At 56.2% G+C, this 19,596-nt stretch overlaps 4 protein-coding genes across 4 annotated transcripts; 3 read left to right on the top strand and 1 right to left on the bottom strand.

The window, feature by feature from the left end:
- The first annotated feature begins 825 nt into the window (after positions 1–825).
- On the top strand, positions 826–3,414 carry CONPUDRAFT_124924 (alpha beta-hydrolase). Its single transcript, XM_007771018.1, has 16 exons — positions 826–940; positions 987–1,208; positions 1,267–1,414; positions 1,464–1,544; positions 1,597–1,706; positions 1,760–1,813; positions 1,860–1,897; positions 1,948–2,002; positions 2,062–2,189; positions 2,245–2,276; positions 2,329–2,512; positions 2,570–2,765; positions 2,821–2,879; positions 2,944–3,002; positions 3,057–3,284; positions 3,338–3,414. Exons 1-16 carry the CDS (start codon positions 931–933, stop codon positions 3,372–3,374), a joined length of 1,641 nt encoding a protein of 546 aa, XP_007769208.1. The 5' UTR covers positions 826–930; the 3' UTR covers positions 3,375–3,414.
- A 211-nt stretch (positions 3,415–3,625) lies between these two features.
- CONPUDRAFT_105169 (uncharacterized protein) lies at positions 3,626–6,675 on the top strand. The gene is made up of 9 exons (XM_007771017.1): positions 3,626–3,996; positions 4,056–4,178; positions 4,235–4,674; positions 4,727–4,795; positions 4,849–5,137; positions 5,194–5,574; positions 5,628–5,825; positions 5,882–6,252; positions 6,318–6,675. The coding sequence occupies exons 1-9, from the start codon at positions 3,881–3,883 to the stop codon at positions 6,563–6,565; spliced, it is 2,235 nt and encodes a 744-aa protein (XP_007769207.1). The 5' UTR covers positions 3,626–3,880; the 3' UTR covers positions 6,566–6,675.
- Positions 6,676–7,609: 934 nt separating this feature from the next.
- On the bottom strand, positions 7,610–9,576 carry CONPUDRAFT_124920 (polysaccharide lyase family 14 protein; the record flags this gene model as incomplete). Its single annotated transcript, XM_007771016.1, has 5 exons — positions 7,610–8,539; positions 8,597–8,710; positions 8,768–8,967; positions 9,015–9,102; positions 9,159–9,576. The coding sequence occupies 5 exons, from the start codon at positions 9,574–9,576 to the stop codon at positions 8,463–8,465; spliced, it is 897 nt and encodes a 298-aa protein (XP_007769206.1). The 3' UTR covers positions 7,610–8,462.
- A 2,573-nt stretch (positions 9,577–12,149) lies between these two features.
- Positions 12,150–19,595, top strand: CONPUDRAFT_124919 (uncharacterized protein). Its single transcript, XM_007771015.1, has 7 exons — positions 12,150–12,907; positions 12,966–16,929; positions 16,986–18,678; positions 18,740–18,893; positions 18,948–19,090; positions 19,146–19,237; positions 19,290–19,595. The coding sequence occupies exons 1-7, from the start codon at positions 12,784–12,786 to the stop codon at positions 19,330–19,332; spliced, it is 6,213 nt and encodes a 2,070-aa protein (XP_007769205.1). The 5' UTR covers positions 12,150–12,783; the 3' UTR covers positions 19,333–19,595.
- Position 19,596: the final 1 nt, after the last annotated feature.

Below are 19,596 nucleotides of genomic sequence, written 5' to 3'. Positions count from 1 at the left end.
TGCTCAAGTTGTATCGTCGGCATGTAGCTCTCGGTGCATCTCTTCTTCACCATAGAAGGGCTTCGGTGCACCGATAGCTGATGGTAACAGTGAAAACATCGCGCCTGCTCACCCTGTTCCTGCCGCAGTATGTATATGCGCCGCTATAGATCCAGAACAGGGTCAGGCGTGGCTTGCTCGCGGCTGGCGACGCGGTGTCCTCAGACAGGGATGGCGTCTGGATGTTGAGATATAGACAACCCTTGGAGCCTTACTCGAATGCGGCAGTATTTGTGTTCACGGAAGCGTCGGTGGTGCCATATAATGAGGAGTGGGTCCACCACTCGAAGTGGTCGGCGTGGGGGAATCCGAGGAACCGGGAGGAGAAGTGGTTGCGTGTTCTACTAGTAAACGAGGCACAATGAGCAAGACACACCGATAGTTGAGGGGGTTTGTGATGTAGTCCTAAGTCAAAACCTACCTACTGAACACATAATCACCTAGCGTCACATGTCAAGAGAGCGTTAACGCGCGTTAACGTTTGCGTTCGAGCATAGCATGCTCAGGAGGATCGTGCCAGTGCAGTCACATGTCACACTCACTCACCGCGTCGACATCACGATCGCGTTACCATGAAGAATTTGTGACCCTCCCGTGACTTGACCTGACCTGATCTTCGTCCTGGTCATCATCCGGCACCGCCCACAACAGAAGGGAATGAATACTTTTACCCAACTCTTACCTCCGGGCCGTCGCTCAAGCACATGGATATTTTCTCCTTCAACCTCCTTTCATGTGTTCTCTTGCAATCGGCTCTATTCCTTCCCATACGTTCTGAATCGTGGGTGAAGCGTCAACACATGACGCACCCGGGCCGCACTCGAGTCTCGGACACTCACATCAGGGTCTGCTGACTATGTTATAGGAACGAACGCTCATCGCGAACCTTTCATGCAAGCGAGTATGTACTACGTCCTTCGCTTCTCCGCCGCTCCAACATTTCGTAGCCTCGATCTTCAGACTTTCGTGGAACATGCTGTCCCATCTGTTCAGCATTTGGGCCTTCTCTATCCTCTTGTATCCGTGTCATGCGTCCCGCACAGGAGCGTCTGCATCGTCCCCAACTATTCCCATAATCGACGTCGGGTATGCGAAGTATCAGGGCTATTACAACGCGTCAAACGGGATCACAGAGTTCATAGGGATCCGATACGGAGCGCCTCCCACTGGTATGTCCACATCAGGATCCTTGCTTGTGGTTCCCGCGCTGAGAAGTCGGTGTCGTAGGTGATCTCCGCTTCGCAGCACCTCAGATACCTAGCATCACCTCTGGCGTCCAGCAGGCGACTGTCAATCCTAATATGTGCTACCAGAGCGGCGTGAGCGGTAGTGACCTTAACGATGCTCCTCAATCTGAGGACTGCCTATTTCTCAAGTACGGTTTTCTGTTCTTTCGCCATGCCCAATCTAACACGGCCCCAAAGCGTGCTCGTGCCTGGTCATATGCCAACCAATACGACTGTAGGCAGCGGGATACCGGTTCTCGTTTGGGTTCATGGTGGCGCGTGAGTTGATTCTCTGTGATTTCTCGGTGTCATACTGACTTAAGCCTTCCAGCTATGTTGAGGGTGATATTAGTAGGGCAGAGTATAATGCTACTGACCTCGTAATCAACTCGCACCACTCCTTGATCGTCGTTTCCATCCAATATCGCCTTGGACTGTTCGGTAAGTGTGAAAGGATGGCGTACGCGTTAGGCTAAGCGATGGGATCATCGTAGGGTTTCTCGCCGGACAGGAGGTCAAGGACGGCGGTGCCCTGAATGCCGGACTTTGTGCGTTTTCTACTGCTCTCGTTGACTTATACTTAACCACTCGCAGTGGACCAGCAGTTTGCATTCCAGTGGATACAGGAGCATGTATGGTTGTTACCCTGCGCTTCAGACCACAGTGTTAATGTCATTCTCAGATATCCAAGTTCGGCGGGGATCCATCACATGTAACGATCTGGGGCCAGTCCGCAGGTTAGTCTCAATGCGAGCTCTGATCATGCGCATACATCCACTGACATAACGTGTGATAGGTGCCGGTTCGATGCTGCAGCATCTGGTCGCTAACAATGGGAACACCGAGCCCCCGTTGTTCCACGCAGTCATCTCAAGCTCTACGTTTCTTCCATCTCAGTACTGGTACAACGATACTATACCTCAGGTAGTAAAATCATATTCTCTTATCGCAAGTCCCCAAATCTCATGTTGGAAAACAGTACTACTACAACCAAGTTGTTTCTTTGGGCGGGTACGTCGAAAAGTACTGTGGTTCTGACAAAAACTCACCCGTAAAATTGTAGCTGCGCCTCGGCGAGCGACACACTATTTTGTCTCAGGGCTCTCAATGCCTCACAGCTCGGGGTAGTCAACAATAACATCACCACCCTCTCCCCGGTTGACAGCTTTGCCTTCGTTCCCGTCGTCGACGGGACCTTTATCGTTGACCGACCTACCGTCCTTATGCAAGATAGGCGTGTCAACGGGGTGCGTCGTCCCATACTGGTCTAGGAGTAAAAAATTCTTACAATTTCTGAATATTAGGAGCTGTATCTAGCATTCGGCAATTCGCATGAAGGCACCGACTTCGTCAACGCAGAGACTGTCGCGAACATGTCTGTGGTGGAGTACGTCGCGGCGTTGTTCCCGAAGTTGGGCTCGGGTGATGTACAGGAGGCTGCGTACCTGTATCGCGATATGGGCACGCCGCTGGAGCAGATGCAATGGATCCAGGGCGACAGTGGGTTCCTTTGTATTCGTGTGGTGTAGCGTCTAACTTGGCTCTGGCGAGATAGCCGTCTTCTTGTGTCCGACGTATTATATGCTTGCGGCATTCCCTGGACGATCTTGGAGAGTACGTCTTCGTATCTGACTTCATCCAAGGTATGGCTTGGGCCTGATGCTCACGTGTCAACCAGGGTTTCTGGGCCGTCCCACCAGGGCTCCATGCGGATGACTTGAAATATTACTTCAACAAGTAAGTTTAGGGCATCCTTGCAATATGCGCTGTGGACTTACCAATCCGTCATAGCACCGCACCACCGTATGACAACCCAGCTTTCGACGCGTCGTACGTCGAGTCATACATGTCATTCGCGCGTTTCTTCGACGTCAACCAAAAGTTCGACTTGATTGACATCACCCCGTACTGGGAGCCTTACGCAACCGGCAACACGGAGATGCTGTTCAACCATACAGAGTCGGGTGTACCTGTGGTACAGCCTTTCAATACAGATCAAGGGTTGGTAGACCGTTGCGCGTGCGTTTTTTCTCACTGAATGTCAATCTACTCTTCTGATGGGATTTCTATAGGTTTTGGCATAGCGTATCTGAATTGATAGGTCAATAAACATTTGAGGTTGACTTGAATACAAGAACGCCTTTGTTTCACCTCACCGCAACTGATGCGATGGTTGTCCTCGCTGCCGTAACTTAAAGATTGTACATACTTTGGCGACGCGTTGACACAGCCACAGGACGACGCGCGAACTGACACCTGCATTGTTCTATTTTAGACTTTCCTTGTGCGCTCTCCCTGGCGGCGATCAGCATCTTACACAGCAGGGCTAACAACCGAGACCTGTCTGAGACAACCGTGGAGTATCGCACCCTCATTGCAAGACCATGAAAGGCGATAGTGATCCGCGACTGTCCAACTTGGGAGTGGCGTCCCCAGTACCCTGGGCGCTTACATTCAGCATGCTATCAACAAGTGACCTTTCTTTCTTTTCGGGATGCTGTAAAAGGAGCTAAGGAGATAGACCTTCACAGCTTGGTTGGAGTATATAATTGGCATTCAGCTCCTCACAGACGATAACACCCCTCCTCCTCTTCCCCCCATTGCTATTCCCACTAATGCCTGCCGACGGCTCATCTGATTCACAAAATGAGGTTGTCGGGCTGTCGAACGCCCGTGTTTCCAGGCGGAGTCGGGAGATGCTCGACTTGGTAAACCGTCTTCACTCTACAGGGTATGTTACCCTGTCGCTTCCCTTCCCCTATAGCACCCTCATTTTGACCCATTTCTTAGCGTTCAAGCCGAGATGGACTTGCCGGTCATCGCTGTCATCGGCTCGCAAAGTGCCGGCAAGTCGTCCTTGATCGAGGCCATCTCTGGTATCAAGTTACCTCGTGCTTCGGGCACGTGCACGCGGTACGTCTCGTCAACACTAGAATATCATTTCGCTGACTGTGTTGACTATGCGACAGATGCGCCACCGAATGCAAGCTCTCGCGTTCCGACAGGCCGTGGACGTGTGTCGTGAAGCTGCAGATCATGACTGACGCCAACGGACAAGTGTGCAAGACTCGCAACGTCCCATTTGGTGCTCCGATTCAAGACAAGGACGAGGTCGAGGAGCGCATTCGTCGTGCTCAGCGCGCGATTCTCAATCCTTCCACTGAAGCGAAGATTTTCCTTGATGGCGGGGACGTCGACGAGGACGAGAATGCGGTGTCGTTCTCGAAGAATATCATATGCCTCGAGATCAGTGGTCCTGACGTTGCGGACCTCTCTTTCGTTGATCTCCCGGGTCTCATCGTCTCGACGACTGATGGGAACAGGGGAGACATCGATCTCGTGCGTAGCCTTGTGGATTCGTGGATCAAGAAGCCGAGCTGCGTGATCTTGCTTACCGTTACCTGCGAAAGTGAGCGGTGTTCTGTCTCGCGAAGACATCCCGTAGCTAATACGTTTGGTAGCCGACTTCAACAACCAAGGCGCATACGAGATCGTGAGAGAGCATGACCCGAAAGGCGACCGTACAGTTGGTATGAACTTTATCACCTTGAACTCCCCAGCAACTTATCATTTACCTTTGCAGGCGTTCTTACCAAACCTGACCTTTGCCAAGAGGGCGATGAGACCTTTTGGGTGGACCTGGTTAAGGGATTGAACATCCCGTTGTCAAACAACTGGTTCTGCGTCAAGCAGCCCACACCCAGTGAGCTGAAGAAAGGGATCACCTGGCAACAGGCCAGGAAGAACGAGGACACGTTCTTCATGACGAAAGAGCCCTGGGCATCGCTGCCGGAAGAGCGTCAGCGGTATCTTCGGACTTCGAATTTGACGGAGCGACTGAGTGTGATTCTCTCGGACTTGATCGCGACGCGGTGTGTTCTCTCGGCTGGTCGGGTGATTCTAATCTCTGACGTCACGTACTCCTCAGGTTGCCGAAGATTCAAGACGAGCTCAAGGCCTTGCTACAGAAGACTGAAGAAGAGAAACGCAAACTCCCAAAGGCCCCATCGTCAGATCCCGTTGGGGAAGTGCTGCAGGCTCTCAACGTATTCACGATCGACATCACCAAGCGCATGCAGGGCACGCCCGATGAGGATGGTGTCTTGCAGACAATACGCCCGCGTCAGGTGAAGTTTCAGCGTGCCGTTCGTGCGACAGCTCCGAACTTCCAGCCCTTCGAGAGCGGTAGGGAGGATTCGCAGCTGGAAGACCCTTCCTTTCTTTCGAATGAGGAGATCTTTTCAACTGAATCACAGGAGGATGAGAATCCGCCTATATACATCGATCAGGTGCAGGACCGAGCTCAGAAGTGCGTTTGCCTGCAGTAATACAACGCTCACAACTCATTTTGACCGCGAATAGAGCGGTAACCCGAGAGCTTCCTGGGAACTATCCATTCGTTGTGAAGGAGATGTACATCAAGCAGTTCCTCACGAAGTGGCATGCGCCTGCTCTGGAGTTGTTCGACGAGACGTATGACATCCTCAAGCAGGAGGTTTTGCGTGTCGTCGATGCACACTTCAACCGGATGGGCCGAGGGCTAGCCGCGAACCGTGTTACGTGGGGTTTTCTACTTTAATCCTGAAAGGGCCATATGCTCACCTTTGGGCGATCAGTCTAATTGTCCAGGAACATCTAGAGAGCTGCGCCGAGCGAACGAGAGAGAAGATCGAGTGGCTCCTCGACGTCGAGAGTATGCCAACAACACTGAACACGCATTACTTCGCCGACTACCGGGACAAGTTCCTAGCGCACTACCGTGGTGCACGTCCCAAGGCATCTGGTCTCTCGGCGAATCTTCAGAGCTACACGGCCCCAGGGCCGACAGAGTATCCGAGTGGCTTTCAGGAGTCGGTATCGAGGGTGCTCTCGGGCCTGAGTGAGTTAGGGATCAGCGCAAAGCCCGAGGACATACCCAAGATGCTGCCATCTGACCCTATGGAGCCCGCAATCGAGATCATGGCGAGCGTCAGGGCCTACTTCCAGGGTGAGTCAAGGCCCGCCGCTAACATGTAATACCGTATCCGGCTGACGAATGCATCCCGATGGCAGTTGCCTACAAGCGTTTCGCGGACATGGTGCCGATGACCATCGACCACGAGATCGTCCTCGGGCTTAACAAGGGTCTAGAGAAGGCGCTGCGAGACGGGCTGGAGATCACCGGTCCTAATGCACGTGAGGCATGTGAGGCGCTCATTGAAGAGGCTTCGACTATCTCACTTCGCAGAGAGGAGTTGCAGAAGAGGCTGGACACGTTGAAGTTGGCCAGCCAGGAACTGCGCACGCTGAAGCTCACCTGAGTCAGAAGATGTGTATGTAGAGACGGGCAGCATAAGAACTTCGTACCACCATTTGTATAGATTTATATTGATGTCGACTGTATCCTAGGAAATCCGTGCATCCTGTCAAGGCCAACGGAAGTAGTGATGAGGCCATTTTGGGCCTTCCCGCCCTCAAAAGTACATCGTGTGACTCGACGGCTGGGAGGTATTTGTATTTCCTGGTAATAAAAACCCCATCTCGATTTTCTCAGTTTCGTTCCTATCGCCGCATCCCTCCGTCTTTACATATTTTTCAAGCACCACGAAAACTCGAAGCAGAGGCATGGCTTTGGCACAACTTGCTGCTTTGGTAAGTTTGTCTCCCACGAAACTGAAGTCCCGTTCCGGGATTGACGCTGTATACCTCTCAGCTCCCCGCCGTGACCGAGGAAATCAACGTTTGTTCAAGCTATTGTTTACGTTCAAGGTTTTGCTGCTAATCGAGTGTTCTAGTCCTTGGTGGAGACGGACTATGCTGATGCCATTCACTCGAACTTCTATGCTCCGGCGACGGAACATAGCAGTGTGCGGAACATCATCGCAAATTTCTCAAGCGTGATTGCGGAACTGGACAATGCCATTGACACGTTGACGCAAAGCAAATCCGTCCTGCACAAGTCCCTTCTCAATCACTCTCGGTCTGTGTCGAGCGTCGGACGCGTCCCCTTCGAGATCATGAGCACGATCTTCCTGCACGCCGTCAACGTCATCACCGTACACGCCACGATCAACCACCAAGGGCGGTCCGTCGCACAAAACTTTGCACAGGTCTGCAGGCGCTGGCGCGAGATCGCGCTTGCCACACCACGGCTCTGGAACCTGATCCACATCGACTGGCGGGCGGAAGCGGAGATTAGCGCGTCCATGCGCCGGCCGCTCGCGCTGCTCTCCCGCTCCGGTTCCGCGCCCACGCACCTCTCCATATTCGTCAACCGGGATCCCAAGCTCGTGGGCAGCTTCATCTCAGGGTGCGGAAACGGCGTCCTGCAGCCGTTCCGCGCGACGTGCGCAGCGCTCGAGATCGCGATCACGGGGCTGGACGAGGAAAGGGCGCGGCGGGTCGTCGACTGTCTCGAGCGGTTCCCGCGTCTCGAGCAGCTGATGGTCACGAGTCTCGGCGCGCGCGACAGGCTCGGGTCGCCGGCGCTGCAGCGCCTCTCGCGGCTGCAGATCGCGCTGCCGAACTGGGAGGACGTGCGCGTGTTCTTCGGGCTGCGGTGGGAGCACCTCGAGTCGCTCGTTCTGACGAAGTCGCCGGTGCTGGACGTGGGCGATCTGAGCGAGAGGACGTTTCCGAGCTTGCAGGAGGTGTTTTTGTACACGGACCAGTTCGTCATGTCGTCCGAGCCGTTCTCGCTTCCCAAGGTCCGCGTCTTCGGGTTCTCGTACCGGGACCCGTCGTTTGACGGGCCGCACATTTTCGATGTCGCTGAGCTCCCTTCGCTGAGCACGCTGGTGGTCACGCTGCGCAGCGAGACGCACTTGGAGCGCCTCGCGCAGCTCGACGAGCAGCTGTGTGGTGGGCTTTCGACGCTCGAGGTGCTCCTCAATCCCACCACTTCTTGGCATGGGAACGGAACGCTTGTATCGAGTCGACTACCGAAGGCATCGGTTATGTTCAAGTATCACTGGTTGTTTTCTCCCGTCTTCATGGCGTACAAAGCCAGTTGGTATGCGCGATATGTACCGGGCATCACTTCTTAGGCCGGGAAGACGGAGGAAGGGCACGGGTTAGAAAAGATAGATTTCCTCCAGGGCTTACGGGTACTTAAAACTATACATCAGGTTTATAATGGTCCCAGACACTAAAGACAGTTCGCATAACTTACGGAAGGATGCATGTGCTATGTGTGTACATCGTTGTGAACATACCTCACTACTCAATTACTGCACCAGAGAAATCGGAGAACCACGCTCTCAAGTCCTTGGGCGAGGCCCATTCAGGCTCATGACCTGTGACAAGCATTCAAAACCTGCTGTAAAAACTGTCGCTCGAGCTGGATTACTCACCTCCGAAGAACGTCGAGAAGTGTATGCCCTTAATCCGCGAATCTGCGTTCTCGCGGAGGATGAGGCCATTGACGTTGATGACGCTCTGTCCATCGACCCATACTTGTACTTCCCCTGTGGTTTCTCATATCAGCAAAGTCCACGCGTTTGCTTTACGCGAATGAGACACACCATTCGCCTGGCCGACGTCGTTCAATCTCACCCGCTCTGCAAGCGTCACCCAGCGTGCCTTTGGCCATATAAATGCCCCGCGGCCAGCTGACACGCCGTAGTCGGGGTTCACGATAGATCGAGGAGGCACGGCGGATAGTCTGTTTTTGTTTGTGTCGCTAGGTGGCAGGTATGCGTAGAGTTCTCCGTGACCGTGTGCTCTACGCTGGTGAGTTTAAGAGGTAGAGTCAACAAAGACGGAGCTTACCTCCACATAAGCCGAAGGTTGAAGCACCTGCATCGTTCGGACTGCCGTCCTCCAGAGCAATGATACGCCAAGTCGCCCTCCCCACCGTCTTCGCAGAGCGACAGTCAGCCTCAGCAATAAGATGAAGAATCTGAATGAGCTCACACATCCCCGGCATCTTCCCGCCCCTCACCCATTCCCACTCCGCGTCCAGAAGTACCCTATAGCTTATGAGTGCCTCCCGTGACTCTTCTAGCGCTTTTGCAAAGTCAGGTGGGCCCGCGATGTAGAACACGCTCCCGCCCTCGCGGTCCGAGCGCGGGTTGATGCTGCCCTTCGGATAGCGCGCCTGCCACGCGGTGCCCGGTGCTGGCGCCCCGTCGGGTGTGGTTCCCGCCTCTGGGTACGAAGGGTCCGGGGATGAAGGCGGGGCGACGAGCTCGTGCGGGAGGGAGAAGGCCTTGTGCACGCCGAGGGCGTCGTCCGTTAGGGGTACGGAGGTGAGAGAGGGGTGCGAGACCGAGGCGCATGTGGTGAAGCCGGTTTTGAAGTGCGTGATGGGGAAGAGGTGGCTCTGCGACATGTTGGGAGTGTGAGTGGGCTGGGCGAGCAGGAGGAGGGTAATGGCGAAGAGCGTTTGAGAGGTTATGCTAGATGTGGGGGTGAAGCTCATGTGGTGTCTTTGGATTCGGTCTGACGCTGAGACGGGGGAACTCCGGTGGTTTGCATAAGTTCGAGGTCAGGAGGCAACGAAGGGCTATGTTGGGCGTGAGCGTTAGCTGAGGACATATGACACCCGAGGGTTCTGTCGGCCAAAGCTTTCTTTAGCAGGGCGCGTCGAGTCACGGGTATTCGATGGTGCAACCCGTGTGCATGAAGCATGCAGCCAACTTGCCTAGATAGCCTGCGTGAAAGCTTAAGAGATGCGCTTTCCGAGTCAATGCGTCCTCATGACATAGGTCGACAATGGAAAGAAGAGGATGGGAGTACACTCACAGTGGGGATGATAAGAAAGCTTCCCCGACCTTTATCCGAGTCTGTGTTAGCGCCATGGAAAACAGGGGCTAAATACCGAATTCAGAAAGCTGTTTACCAAGAGCTTTGGATCCAAACAACCGCTTCGGCAAAATTATCAAAAGTTGCCGCTTGACGCTCCCCCTTTCTAAAACTTTGGCCCGGGCCAAAAGCTATCTCCTTCCTCTTCAAAAACTGCGGGTGACCGTGCCTTCGGACCTCAACTGAAGCTCATCGAAAACCACCACAACACCACGATGGACTCGGACTCGGATATGGAGATGGAGGTTGACGAGGTGCCAGTTCGGATGAACCGCTTCAAGGTGCGTATATGCGTTTTCGTCCAATATGTTTCTCTGACTCACTTATATCCTCTATGCTTAGCACCAATCGTATGCGGAGCAGCTGAAAAGCGTACACGCGCCTACGGCGCTCGATCTATCCAAGTTCGACACAGACATCGGCGTATGTACTTTATTCTCCATCCTTCCGCCTTTCTGATCTGGCGCGTTTGGTTAATCCAGGATAATGAAAGCCATTTCTACGTTGCACTGCAAGACTGGAAACAGCTTAACCTCACTATTGCATTCACCAACTTCGCAAAACGAGCGGATGGGCTCGCGCTCTCGATGCCGCTGCTATTGCACAACTGGAAGGAGATCGTCAACCTATGGACAGAAGCAGTCAAAAGCGCGGATGACGATGGATTGAGAGCGTTGCTCGAGTACGTAGTTTCCCTACACCTCTCCATGAACCAAGCTAATGACTCGTAAAGCCTCCTCCAAAAACTAGCCCACGACCTGCGCACGACCCTCTCCCCTTCCTACACATCCATTCTCTCCACCCTCACCGCCCTCCTTCCGCGCGGTCTCGAGACGCAAGCGCTCACTGCGCTCCTCGCTGCGTTATCGTCGGTATTCCGGCACCTCCTCGTGCCATCTCTCGCTCGCGAGTCAGAGCACCCGCAGACGATGCTCGTTGAGACGTGGACGGCCATGCGCGACGCGCTCGTGCGGTGCGGGTCGGAGACGAGGAGAGCGGTCGCGGAGGTGTGGGCGGGTGCGGTGCGCAGGATGAAGAGCGCTGCGAGGGCAGCTGCGGTGAGGATTATGGTTAGGGATATGCACGGGGTGGAAGATGCGGCAGCGTGGGTTGTTGTAGAGGGGTGCAAGGTTCGTTCTAGCTTGTTTCTGTTTTTGGCTTGGAGGAAGCTGACGCCGGGTTGTAGAGTGTCTCGCAAACTCTCCACACTGCAGCTTCATCGATTGTCAGTCCTATCCTCGACTACCTTATGGACGTCGCAGCATGTTCAGGAGAAGATGCGGAAGCGGTTTTGGCGCTGCTTCGCAGGTCCATTACTGCGCTCGTGCATCACTGCAAGGGCCCGGAACAATTTGCACCTCTCGCGGACGTGCTCGTTGCACGTCTCGGTGCGCATGTTCCGTCGATCACATCTGCCGTTGCGAGCGTCGATGGAGGAGAGCTGGGAGAGCAGGAGACTGAAAGGTTGAGACGGTCGTTACTGGTGTGCGCCGTTGCATGTTCAGTTAGGCAGGGATCTAGAATGGGAGGTGCGTCGATTTTCATGCTAAACGTGTATTTTCACTGACATCGCTCTATAAAGCGGAACAGCTCAGCATCCTCCTCGCGCACCTTCCTGCTCTCCCTCTAATCCCTGCACTTCAGCCCGCCCTCCTGCAACACACTTCCGCCCTTCTCTTCGCCTCGTACTCGACATCCACTTCCACCTCATCATCAACACCCGTACCAACAATCTCAGCATCATCCACCTCTGCCTCCCGCGCCTTCCTCGCCCGCGCCCTCTCCGTGCCCGCGCTCGGCGTGCCTCTCCTCGGCACCCTCTCCGACCTCGGCTACGCGCACTTCAAACTCCTCGCGCGCCCGCTGCTCATCCAGCACACCCCCGCGCTGCTGTCTTCGTCCTCGGAGACGGAGGTGCTCACGGCGCTGAGGCTTCTCAGCGCGCTGCACAAGGCGAAGAAGCTCGGCGAGGTGGATGTCGTTTGGCGGAGGACATTTGATGCGTGGGCGAGCGAGAGAATTGGGAGGGTTGTCGGGCTGTGGAGCCGCGATCGGGATGGGGGGAGTGTGGCTGATGGAGAAAAGGAGAGGGAGGGGGAGAGGGAGAACGCTGTTCGGGAGAGGGAGAACGCTGTTCGGGAGTTGAGCGAGATCCTGGGTATGATCGAGTATGCGCCTTCGGCGGGCGGGTCGCTCGTTGCTCTTGTGGATGCTCTGCTTGGTTTGGAAGGTGCGGAGGAGGAGTATGCGCGGACGTGGGCGAACGCGGGTGTGGTTCTTGGTATGGCGATGCGTGCGCTTGGGCGCGTGTTACAGGACGGCGGCAATGGCAACGGTAGCAGCGACGGATGGAAGGACACGGAGAAGGATGTAAAGAGGAAGGCGGGCGAGTGGACACGTAAGGTTATCGATGAGTGGGCGTGGTGCGAGGGCGTGATGGAGGGGCTGGGGATGTTGCTTCAGACGAGGTGCGCTCTCCTACTCCTGGCCCGTATACGAGCTTGCATGTTGCTGACGCACCTATTGGCCGGTTTTAAGCCCGGATACGACCCTTCCCTCGTTTTCCAAGCTGTACCCCACCCTCCGCGTGCGCTTGCTCTCGCACTCGCGCGTGCTGAGGTTGCAGACGCTACGACTGCTCGCGCGCACGCAGGGTGGCCCACAGGATGCGATACACAAGTGTCTGCAGGGAGAGGAGGTAGCGCTGGACGTGGCAGGTGTGCGCGAGAGGGTGATGAGGATTGGGCGGGTTGGGACGGCCGTCAAGGAGAAGGGAAAACAGAAAGCGAGCGGAGATGCAGAAGAGGGAGAAGAGGAACATGGGGAGGCAGTGGATGTGTGCGCACGTTGGCTCGTCGGTGCGTCTCCTTGATCTGCAATGTGGTCTTGCAAAGTTGACAGTGACTCTGTGAATAGCCCAGCTGAAAGTGAATCTCCGACCGCTCTGGTCACCCGCATGCGCAGCTATCGCCGCCCTCGTGTCCCGCTTTGGAGACCCGGTGTGGCACGTCCTGTTCGACGAGCTACGCGCAATATCCACCGCCTCTCCTGCCTCTTCGCCCGAGTGGACCCGAGACCCTGACGGCCCAAGCGATACGATCTTCTCCCAGGCTCAGGACCCCGACGCCAAAACCCATGCGCAAGCACACATCGACGACCCCTGGGAAGACGAACGCACATGGCGCGATCCCTCGGCGCACAAGGCGCGTGAGACCGCGTTGAGCTGGCTCCAAACACCGCGCGTGCAGCGGGCTGCGCTTGTGCGCTTGCAGGCGCCGGCCACTGGGGACAGGCTGGACGTGTCGGGGTACGAGGGGCAGTTGCTTGCGGCACTCAGCGAGGGCGGGTGTCTTTCGGTGTCGGAGAAGCATAACCGGGAGCTGGTGGAGCTGTTTTTGGTGCTTGTTGGGCCGAATGGGGATGGGTCGGAGGTGGCGGGAGAGGGCGACGAGGAGGAGGACGAGGGTGACGCCGAAGGAGAGGAGGGTGGGGCCGAGGACGACATGCAAGTGGTCGGTCCTGATCAAACCACCGGCGCTAAACCTCGCAAGATGCCTCGAACGAAGATGCATGCATGGCTCACGCTCTTCGGCAAATTCGTGAACCCCAAAGCCATCTACGCCTCCGAGACGCTCCGCACGCTCTACCTCTCGCTTCTTGCCCACCCAGACCGCACCTTGCAGCGCGACGCCTTGGCTTGCATGCTTTCGTACCGCCCTCCACACCTCCTCCCCTACGCCGAGACGTTCCAGACACTCTTGGACGATGCAAAGGGACGCGATGCCCTCGCTTCGCTGGACTTCGCCTCTGTCGAGCCCCAAGCAAGGCCGGAGTTCGTGGGCGTCGCGATTCGTCTGCTCTTCGGCCTCATGCGCGAACGGCGGGGCAAGTCACGCATTGGCGAGCGGCGAGCGGCCGTCCTCGGCGCGCTTGCTGCGTGCTCTGAGGACGAGCTGGCGCTCCTCGTGGATCTTATGCTCGCGCCGCTCGGCACGGACAGCGCTGCACGTCGGGAGGGCGAATTCAGGATTAGAGATATTCGCGGAGAGGCGGTGTCGCCGAAGGTGCAAGTCGGGTTTTTGAACCTCCTTGGCGACGTGTTGAAGAACCTCGGTCCGAGTGTATTGTCGTATTGGCCAGCTCTGGTCGGTGCGACGATGGATCTAGTTGGGAGCGCGCACGGCAGGTTAACGGAGAAGGCATTGGAGGGCGACGAAGAGGCTCAAGACGATACCGACGGAGATGCACTGGCCGAGAAGGAGATCGCAGACAATTCCCAGCCAAAGACACATGTGGGCGGTAATAAGAACCTCAAGCTCGTACGCCACCTCGGCATGCAGCGTCTCGTCGATTTCTTCACCTCGCCTCTCTCGTTCGACTTCGCGCCCTTCCTGAGCGCCGCCTTCCCCGCCTTCCTCACCCCACGTATCATGCGCCTGGACACCGAGCAGACGCAAGCGCCCACAGCGCTCCTCGCGCTCTTCCAAGCGTGGGCGTCGCGCCGCGAATATGCGTTCTATCTCGTCCAGTTCGATGCGCAGGCCCTGCCCAAGCTCATCGCGGTGCTCATTGCGCCCGGTGCAAAGCCTGCCGTCCTCAGCAGGGTGTTCGATATCGTGGACAGGCTACTCGCCCTCGCTCAGGGAGACACGTCGCTCGCGGGCCTACTTATCAGGCCACATGCGTCGTTGCTGCTCGGCAACCTCGCCACGCTCGTCGAGCGCGCCAAGGGCGACGCGGCGCTCGCGAGCCCTCTAGTGCAGCGCGAGATCGGTATTCTGACGGAGATCGCGCCGCACCTTGCGGATCCTGGGCAGGCGAGCACGCTATTGCAGCTGTTGTTGCCCTTGCTGCGTAAGACGCATCGTATAGTCCCGGAGAAAACGAAGGTCGACTTGCTTAGGATCCTCGTCAACGCGTTCCCGCTTGTACCGGATGTGCCGGACGCCGACTCTGCGTTGCACGTCAGGCTGCACGAGATGCTTGCGTCGTTGTTCCTCACTCTTAGGTACTCGCCGGCGCGGAAGGCGCTCGTGGCGACATTCAAGGCCTTTGCGAAGCTTGTACCATCTCTCAGTGACGTCACGGTGTTACTGGAAGGCTTGAACGCGTACTCTGTCAAGCGCCTCGACGAGCCCGACTTCGACAAGCGACTCACTGCGTTCACCGATATCAACGAGAGGTTCTATAAGACGGCGACAATCCGCGACTGGCTCCCGGTTCTTTATAACGCTCTCCACTTCATTCAGGACCCCGAAGAACTCGCTGTTCGCAACAGCGCAGGACTCACGTTCCGGCGTTTCCTCGATTTCGTCGCTGATCCCGGCCTCGCCGAGCACAACACCATCTTCCAGCGCGTCGTCTACCCAAGTCTCAAAAAGGCGCTTCGCTCGAAGCACGAGTTGGTGCGCGCTGAGATTCTCGGTGTCATCGCGTACGGTGTCTCGACGTGTACGCACCTCCCGTACTTGAACGAGCTGACGCCTCTCCTTGCCGGCGGCGATGAGGAGGCATCATTCTTCGCCAATATCCATCACATCCAGGTGCACAGGCGTTCCCGTGCATTGCGTCGCCTCGCCGAGCACTGCGACAACGCGAAAGATTCGCCGTTCAGCAATCGAACGCTCGCGGATGTGCTCCTCCCGCTCGTCGAGCACTACGTCATCTCGACGAGGGCGTTGGACCACCACCTTGTCACGGAGGCGATCGCCGCTACTGGTGCGATCGCTAGACACTTGGGGTGGAGTGGGTACTTTGCGCTCGTGCTGAAGTACTTGAAGGCCGCGAAGACGAAGGACGATTCGGTGAGGGTGCACATGAGAACGCTCGTGTCGGTATTAGAGAACTTCCACTTCTCGATGGAGGAGGTCGTCCTCGAAGTCGTAGAACCGGCGTTAGAGGAGGGCGAAGCAGAAGCAGGCGGCGAAGGAGAAGAGGCCGTAGAGGCCGAGGCGGGCCAGGTGGTGGTAGAACCTCCCGCGACGAAGCAACCCCAGCACGACGTCAAGAAAGTCGCTGACGCCGTCCACGCTCGTTTGATGCCCAGCCTCCTGCAGTTCTTGGCTAATCGCGACGACGCGGAAGAGAACATCCGCATCCCAGTCTCGATTGGTATCGCCAAGATCGTCAATTACCTTCCGCCGTCCATGCAAGAAGCGCAAGCCGGCAGACTCCTCACAGTACTTAGCCAGATCCTTCGAAGCAAGTCCTCGGAGACCCGTGATCTGACGCGAGATGCAGTCTGTCGCATCGCTGTCTTGCTTGGTCCCAAGTACCTCCCCATCGTCTTTCGCGAACTGCGTGCCGCTCTGCTCCGAGGGCCGCAGCTGCACGTCCTTGCATACGTCGCACACGCGGTACTCATTCACGTCACCGCACCAGAGGCTGTCGCGTCCTTCGGCAACCTAGACACGTGCGTGCCGGACATCGCCCACGTCGCATCAGAGGTCGTCCTCGGCGCTTCCGGGAAGGATGTCCAAAACGAAGGGTTCAAGACTAAGATGCGCGAGGTCAAGAGCTCCGCATCCAAGAGCCTCGACTCTTTCGCGCTTGTCGCCAAGCACGTCACGCCCAAGCAAATCGAGCAGCTTCTCCTGCCCGTGCGTGGAGTTATGCAGGAGACCGGCTCGCTGAAGGCGCTGCAGCAGGCGGAAGAGGTACTGCGTCGCGTCGCGGGCGGTATTAACTCGAGCGCGCTGATTCAGCCAGCGGAGTTGTTGACATTGTGCCACACGTTTATCACGCAGAACGCGAAGTTTTTGCAGGAGGCGCGGCCTCAGGAGGTACGAAAGAAGGGCAAGAGGAAGAAGGACCAGCGGATTGTGGACCTGAAGCGGAAGGTTGTGGCGGAGACAGATCACTACGCGAACAACTCTTTCCGGTAAGTTTACAATTGGTAGCATCTCAACTGATACACGTTGTTGACGGGTTCGACAGTTTTATCGTGTTTGGTATCGATATGTTCAACGTTGCATATCGACGTGGGCGCTTCGACTTCCAGGATGCTACCGTCGTTTCGCGACTTCAGCCCATGGTCAAGGCCATTGGCAACACGCTGTACTCCAATCAGAGCGCCGTGGTCACGTCTGGGCTCAAGGCCGCCGCGGCTATATTAAAGTGTCCCGTTAACTCACTGGAGAAATCCACTCCGGTCATCGTCCAGCAGACGCTGGAGATCATCAAGCAGACAGGTAGCATTGAGTCAGACCTTGTGCAGACGGCGCTCAAAACACTGGCGACAATCATCCGCGACTGTCCCGCAGCCCAGCTGAAAGAAAAGGAGCTCATCTTCCTGCTTGAATTCGTTGCTCCCGATCTCGAGGACCACACCCGCCAGGCCTCCGTCTTTGCCCTCCTCCGCGCCATTGTCTCCCGCAAGTTCGTCGCGCCTGAGATCTATGATCTCATGGAGCGCGTTACCTCTATCATGGTCACCTCCCAGTCCTCCCACGTCCGCGAACAGTGCCGTGGCCTCGCACTCCAGTTCCTACTCGACTATCCGCAGGGCAAGGGTCGGATGCGGAACCAGATGGTCTTCCTCGCCAAGAACCTCTCGTACACGTACGAGTCCGGCCGACTCTCGGTGCTCGAGCTGCTCGGTGTCCTCCTCGCGAAGCTGGACGCAGCGCTCGTGCACGAGTACGCGGACCTAATCTTCGCTGCGCTCGTCATGACGATTGCAAACGACGACTCGCCCAAGTGCCGCGAGAGCGCTGCGGGGCTCGTCAAGGTGCTCGTGAGGCGGCTGGACGAGGAGCGCCGGCGGATGATCGCGAATCATCTTCATGTGTGGGCAGAGCAAGATGGGCAGCAGCACCTGAGGAGGGTGGCGGTGCAGGTATATGGGCTGGTCGTGGACGTGCTGGGCCGTGGTATGGAGCCGTACGTTGCAACACTGCTGGAGGATATGAGTCGTGCGCTCGAGCAGAGCGCGGAGGCGCTCCAGAAGACTGTAGATGAAGACGAAGAAGCAGACGGGATGGATATCGACTCTCAGCTGGACTGGCAGGTTCCATATCAGGCTTTGAGCACTCTCGTCAAAGTGCTCAAGGTCTTCCCCGAGTTCGTGTCTCCTGCAACTGATGTTGGTGGACAGAGCGTCCCCTGGCAACTCGTCGAAGCGCACCTGCTTTTCCCGCATGCCTGGGTTCGTACGGCGGCCTGTAGGCTCCTTGGTACCCTCTTTTCTTCCCTGACGGTATCGGCTCCAAGCACAAGCGACGATGACAGTACTGACGTCGTCTCCTTGGTGAGGCTGAAGGCTCTGGCGGGCAAGCTTTGCGCGCAGCTCAAGAGTCCGCACCTTGATGAGGCGCTCGGACTACAGGTCGTGAAGAACCTCTTCTTCATCGGCAAATGCTTTGCGCTGATTACGTCAACAATACCGTCCGCTGCCCCTTCAGATGGGGACGAGGACGATGGGGTCGATGCTGAGGCCGACGGTAGTGATGCATCTGGCGACGACGAGGAAGAAGAGGGAAATGACGCCGAGAAGGCAGACCAGCGGCGAGAACGGATGAAGCGTAACCCTCGATCGTCGCAAACCGAACCCCTTCCTTGGCTCTTCTCCAGACTTTCCTTCCAAGCTCGCTCCGCGCATATAGCACGACGCAATAAATCATCTGCACCGGTGCGTATCTTGTTCCGCAAATTATGCCTCGGTCAGCTGACGTGGCGTCGCTCGATCGTAGCCAAACTGGATACAGCAACCTACGTGTGTCTTCCGCTGGTTCGCAGCGATGACTTCACATCTTGATGGCCCAACACTGGAGCGATTCCTCCCACATATGCTGTCACCAATGTACAGGGTCTCCGAGGATGACACAATCCGAGATCCACATATGGGTAAGTTTGCTGTCGGAACTGTTCAGCGTGATCGCTCACGTATAGTGTACACAGAGGAGCTGAAGACCCTCGCGTCTGAGCTCCAGGACATGATACAGGCAAAGGTTGGGACGACTCAGTTCGCCACTGCATACAGTAAGATCCGCCAGGGTGTCATGAACGTCAGGCAGGGCAGACGAACAGCGAGAGCGACACAGGTATGTTTCTTTCTGAGATCGACATCTCCCTAGACGCTGACGTACTATGGCTCAGTTCACTACCAACCCTGAAGCTGCTGCTCGCCGCAAAATTCAGAGAAATGTGAGCAAGAAGGATAGTAGGAAGCGGAAGAACAGTGCATTTGCGTACGCCAACCTTCGATGTTCTACACCTCAACGTCTAACTCTTTTTGCTTAGTGATAACAAAGGTCGATTGAAACGACAAAAGGAGGCGGCGTAGCTGGGCCGTCGTCCGATGCCTGCTCTAGTCTGGGTAATATGGCGAATGTTTCCTCGGGTTTTTGTTTTGGGAACTTTACATTCCGGGTTTCATCTATTTTATCGCTGTCACCATGACCCTTCCCGCTACCGCTCGTTCATCGTTCTTGCTTTCTTCTATTTTATGTACGTACGAAGTTGCATGTCACAAAACTGGAACGATGCCTATCGATGTATTACAGTAGAATATTTGTCGACGTCTAAAAGCTGCTTTGCACAGCAAGCC

The sequence above is a fragment of the Coniophora puteana genome, assembly GCF_000271625.1.
Source record: "Coniophora puteana RWD-64-598 SS2 unplaced genomic scaffold CONPUscaffold_7, whole genome shotgun sequence".
Classification (NCBI taxonomy): domain Eukaryota; kingdom Fungi; phylum Basidiomycota; class Agaricomycetes; order Boletales; family Coniophoraceae; genus Coniophora; species Coniophora puteana.
The sequence above is the reverse complement of the archived record's forward strand: the minus strand, read 5'-3'. Positions and strand labels throughout refer to the sequence as shown.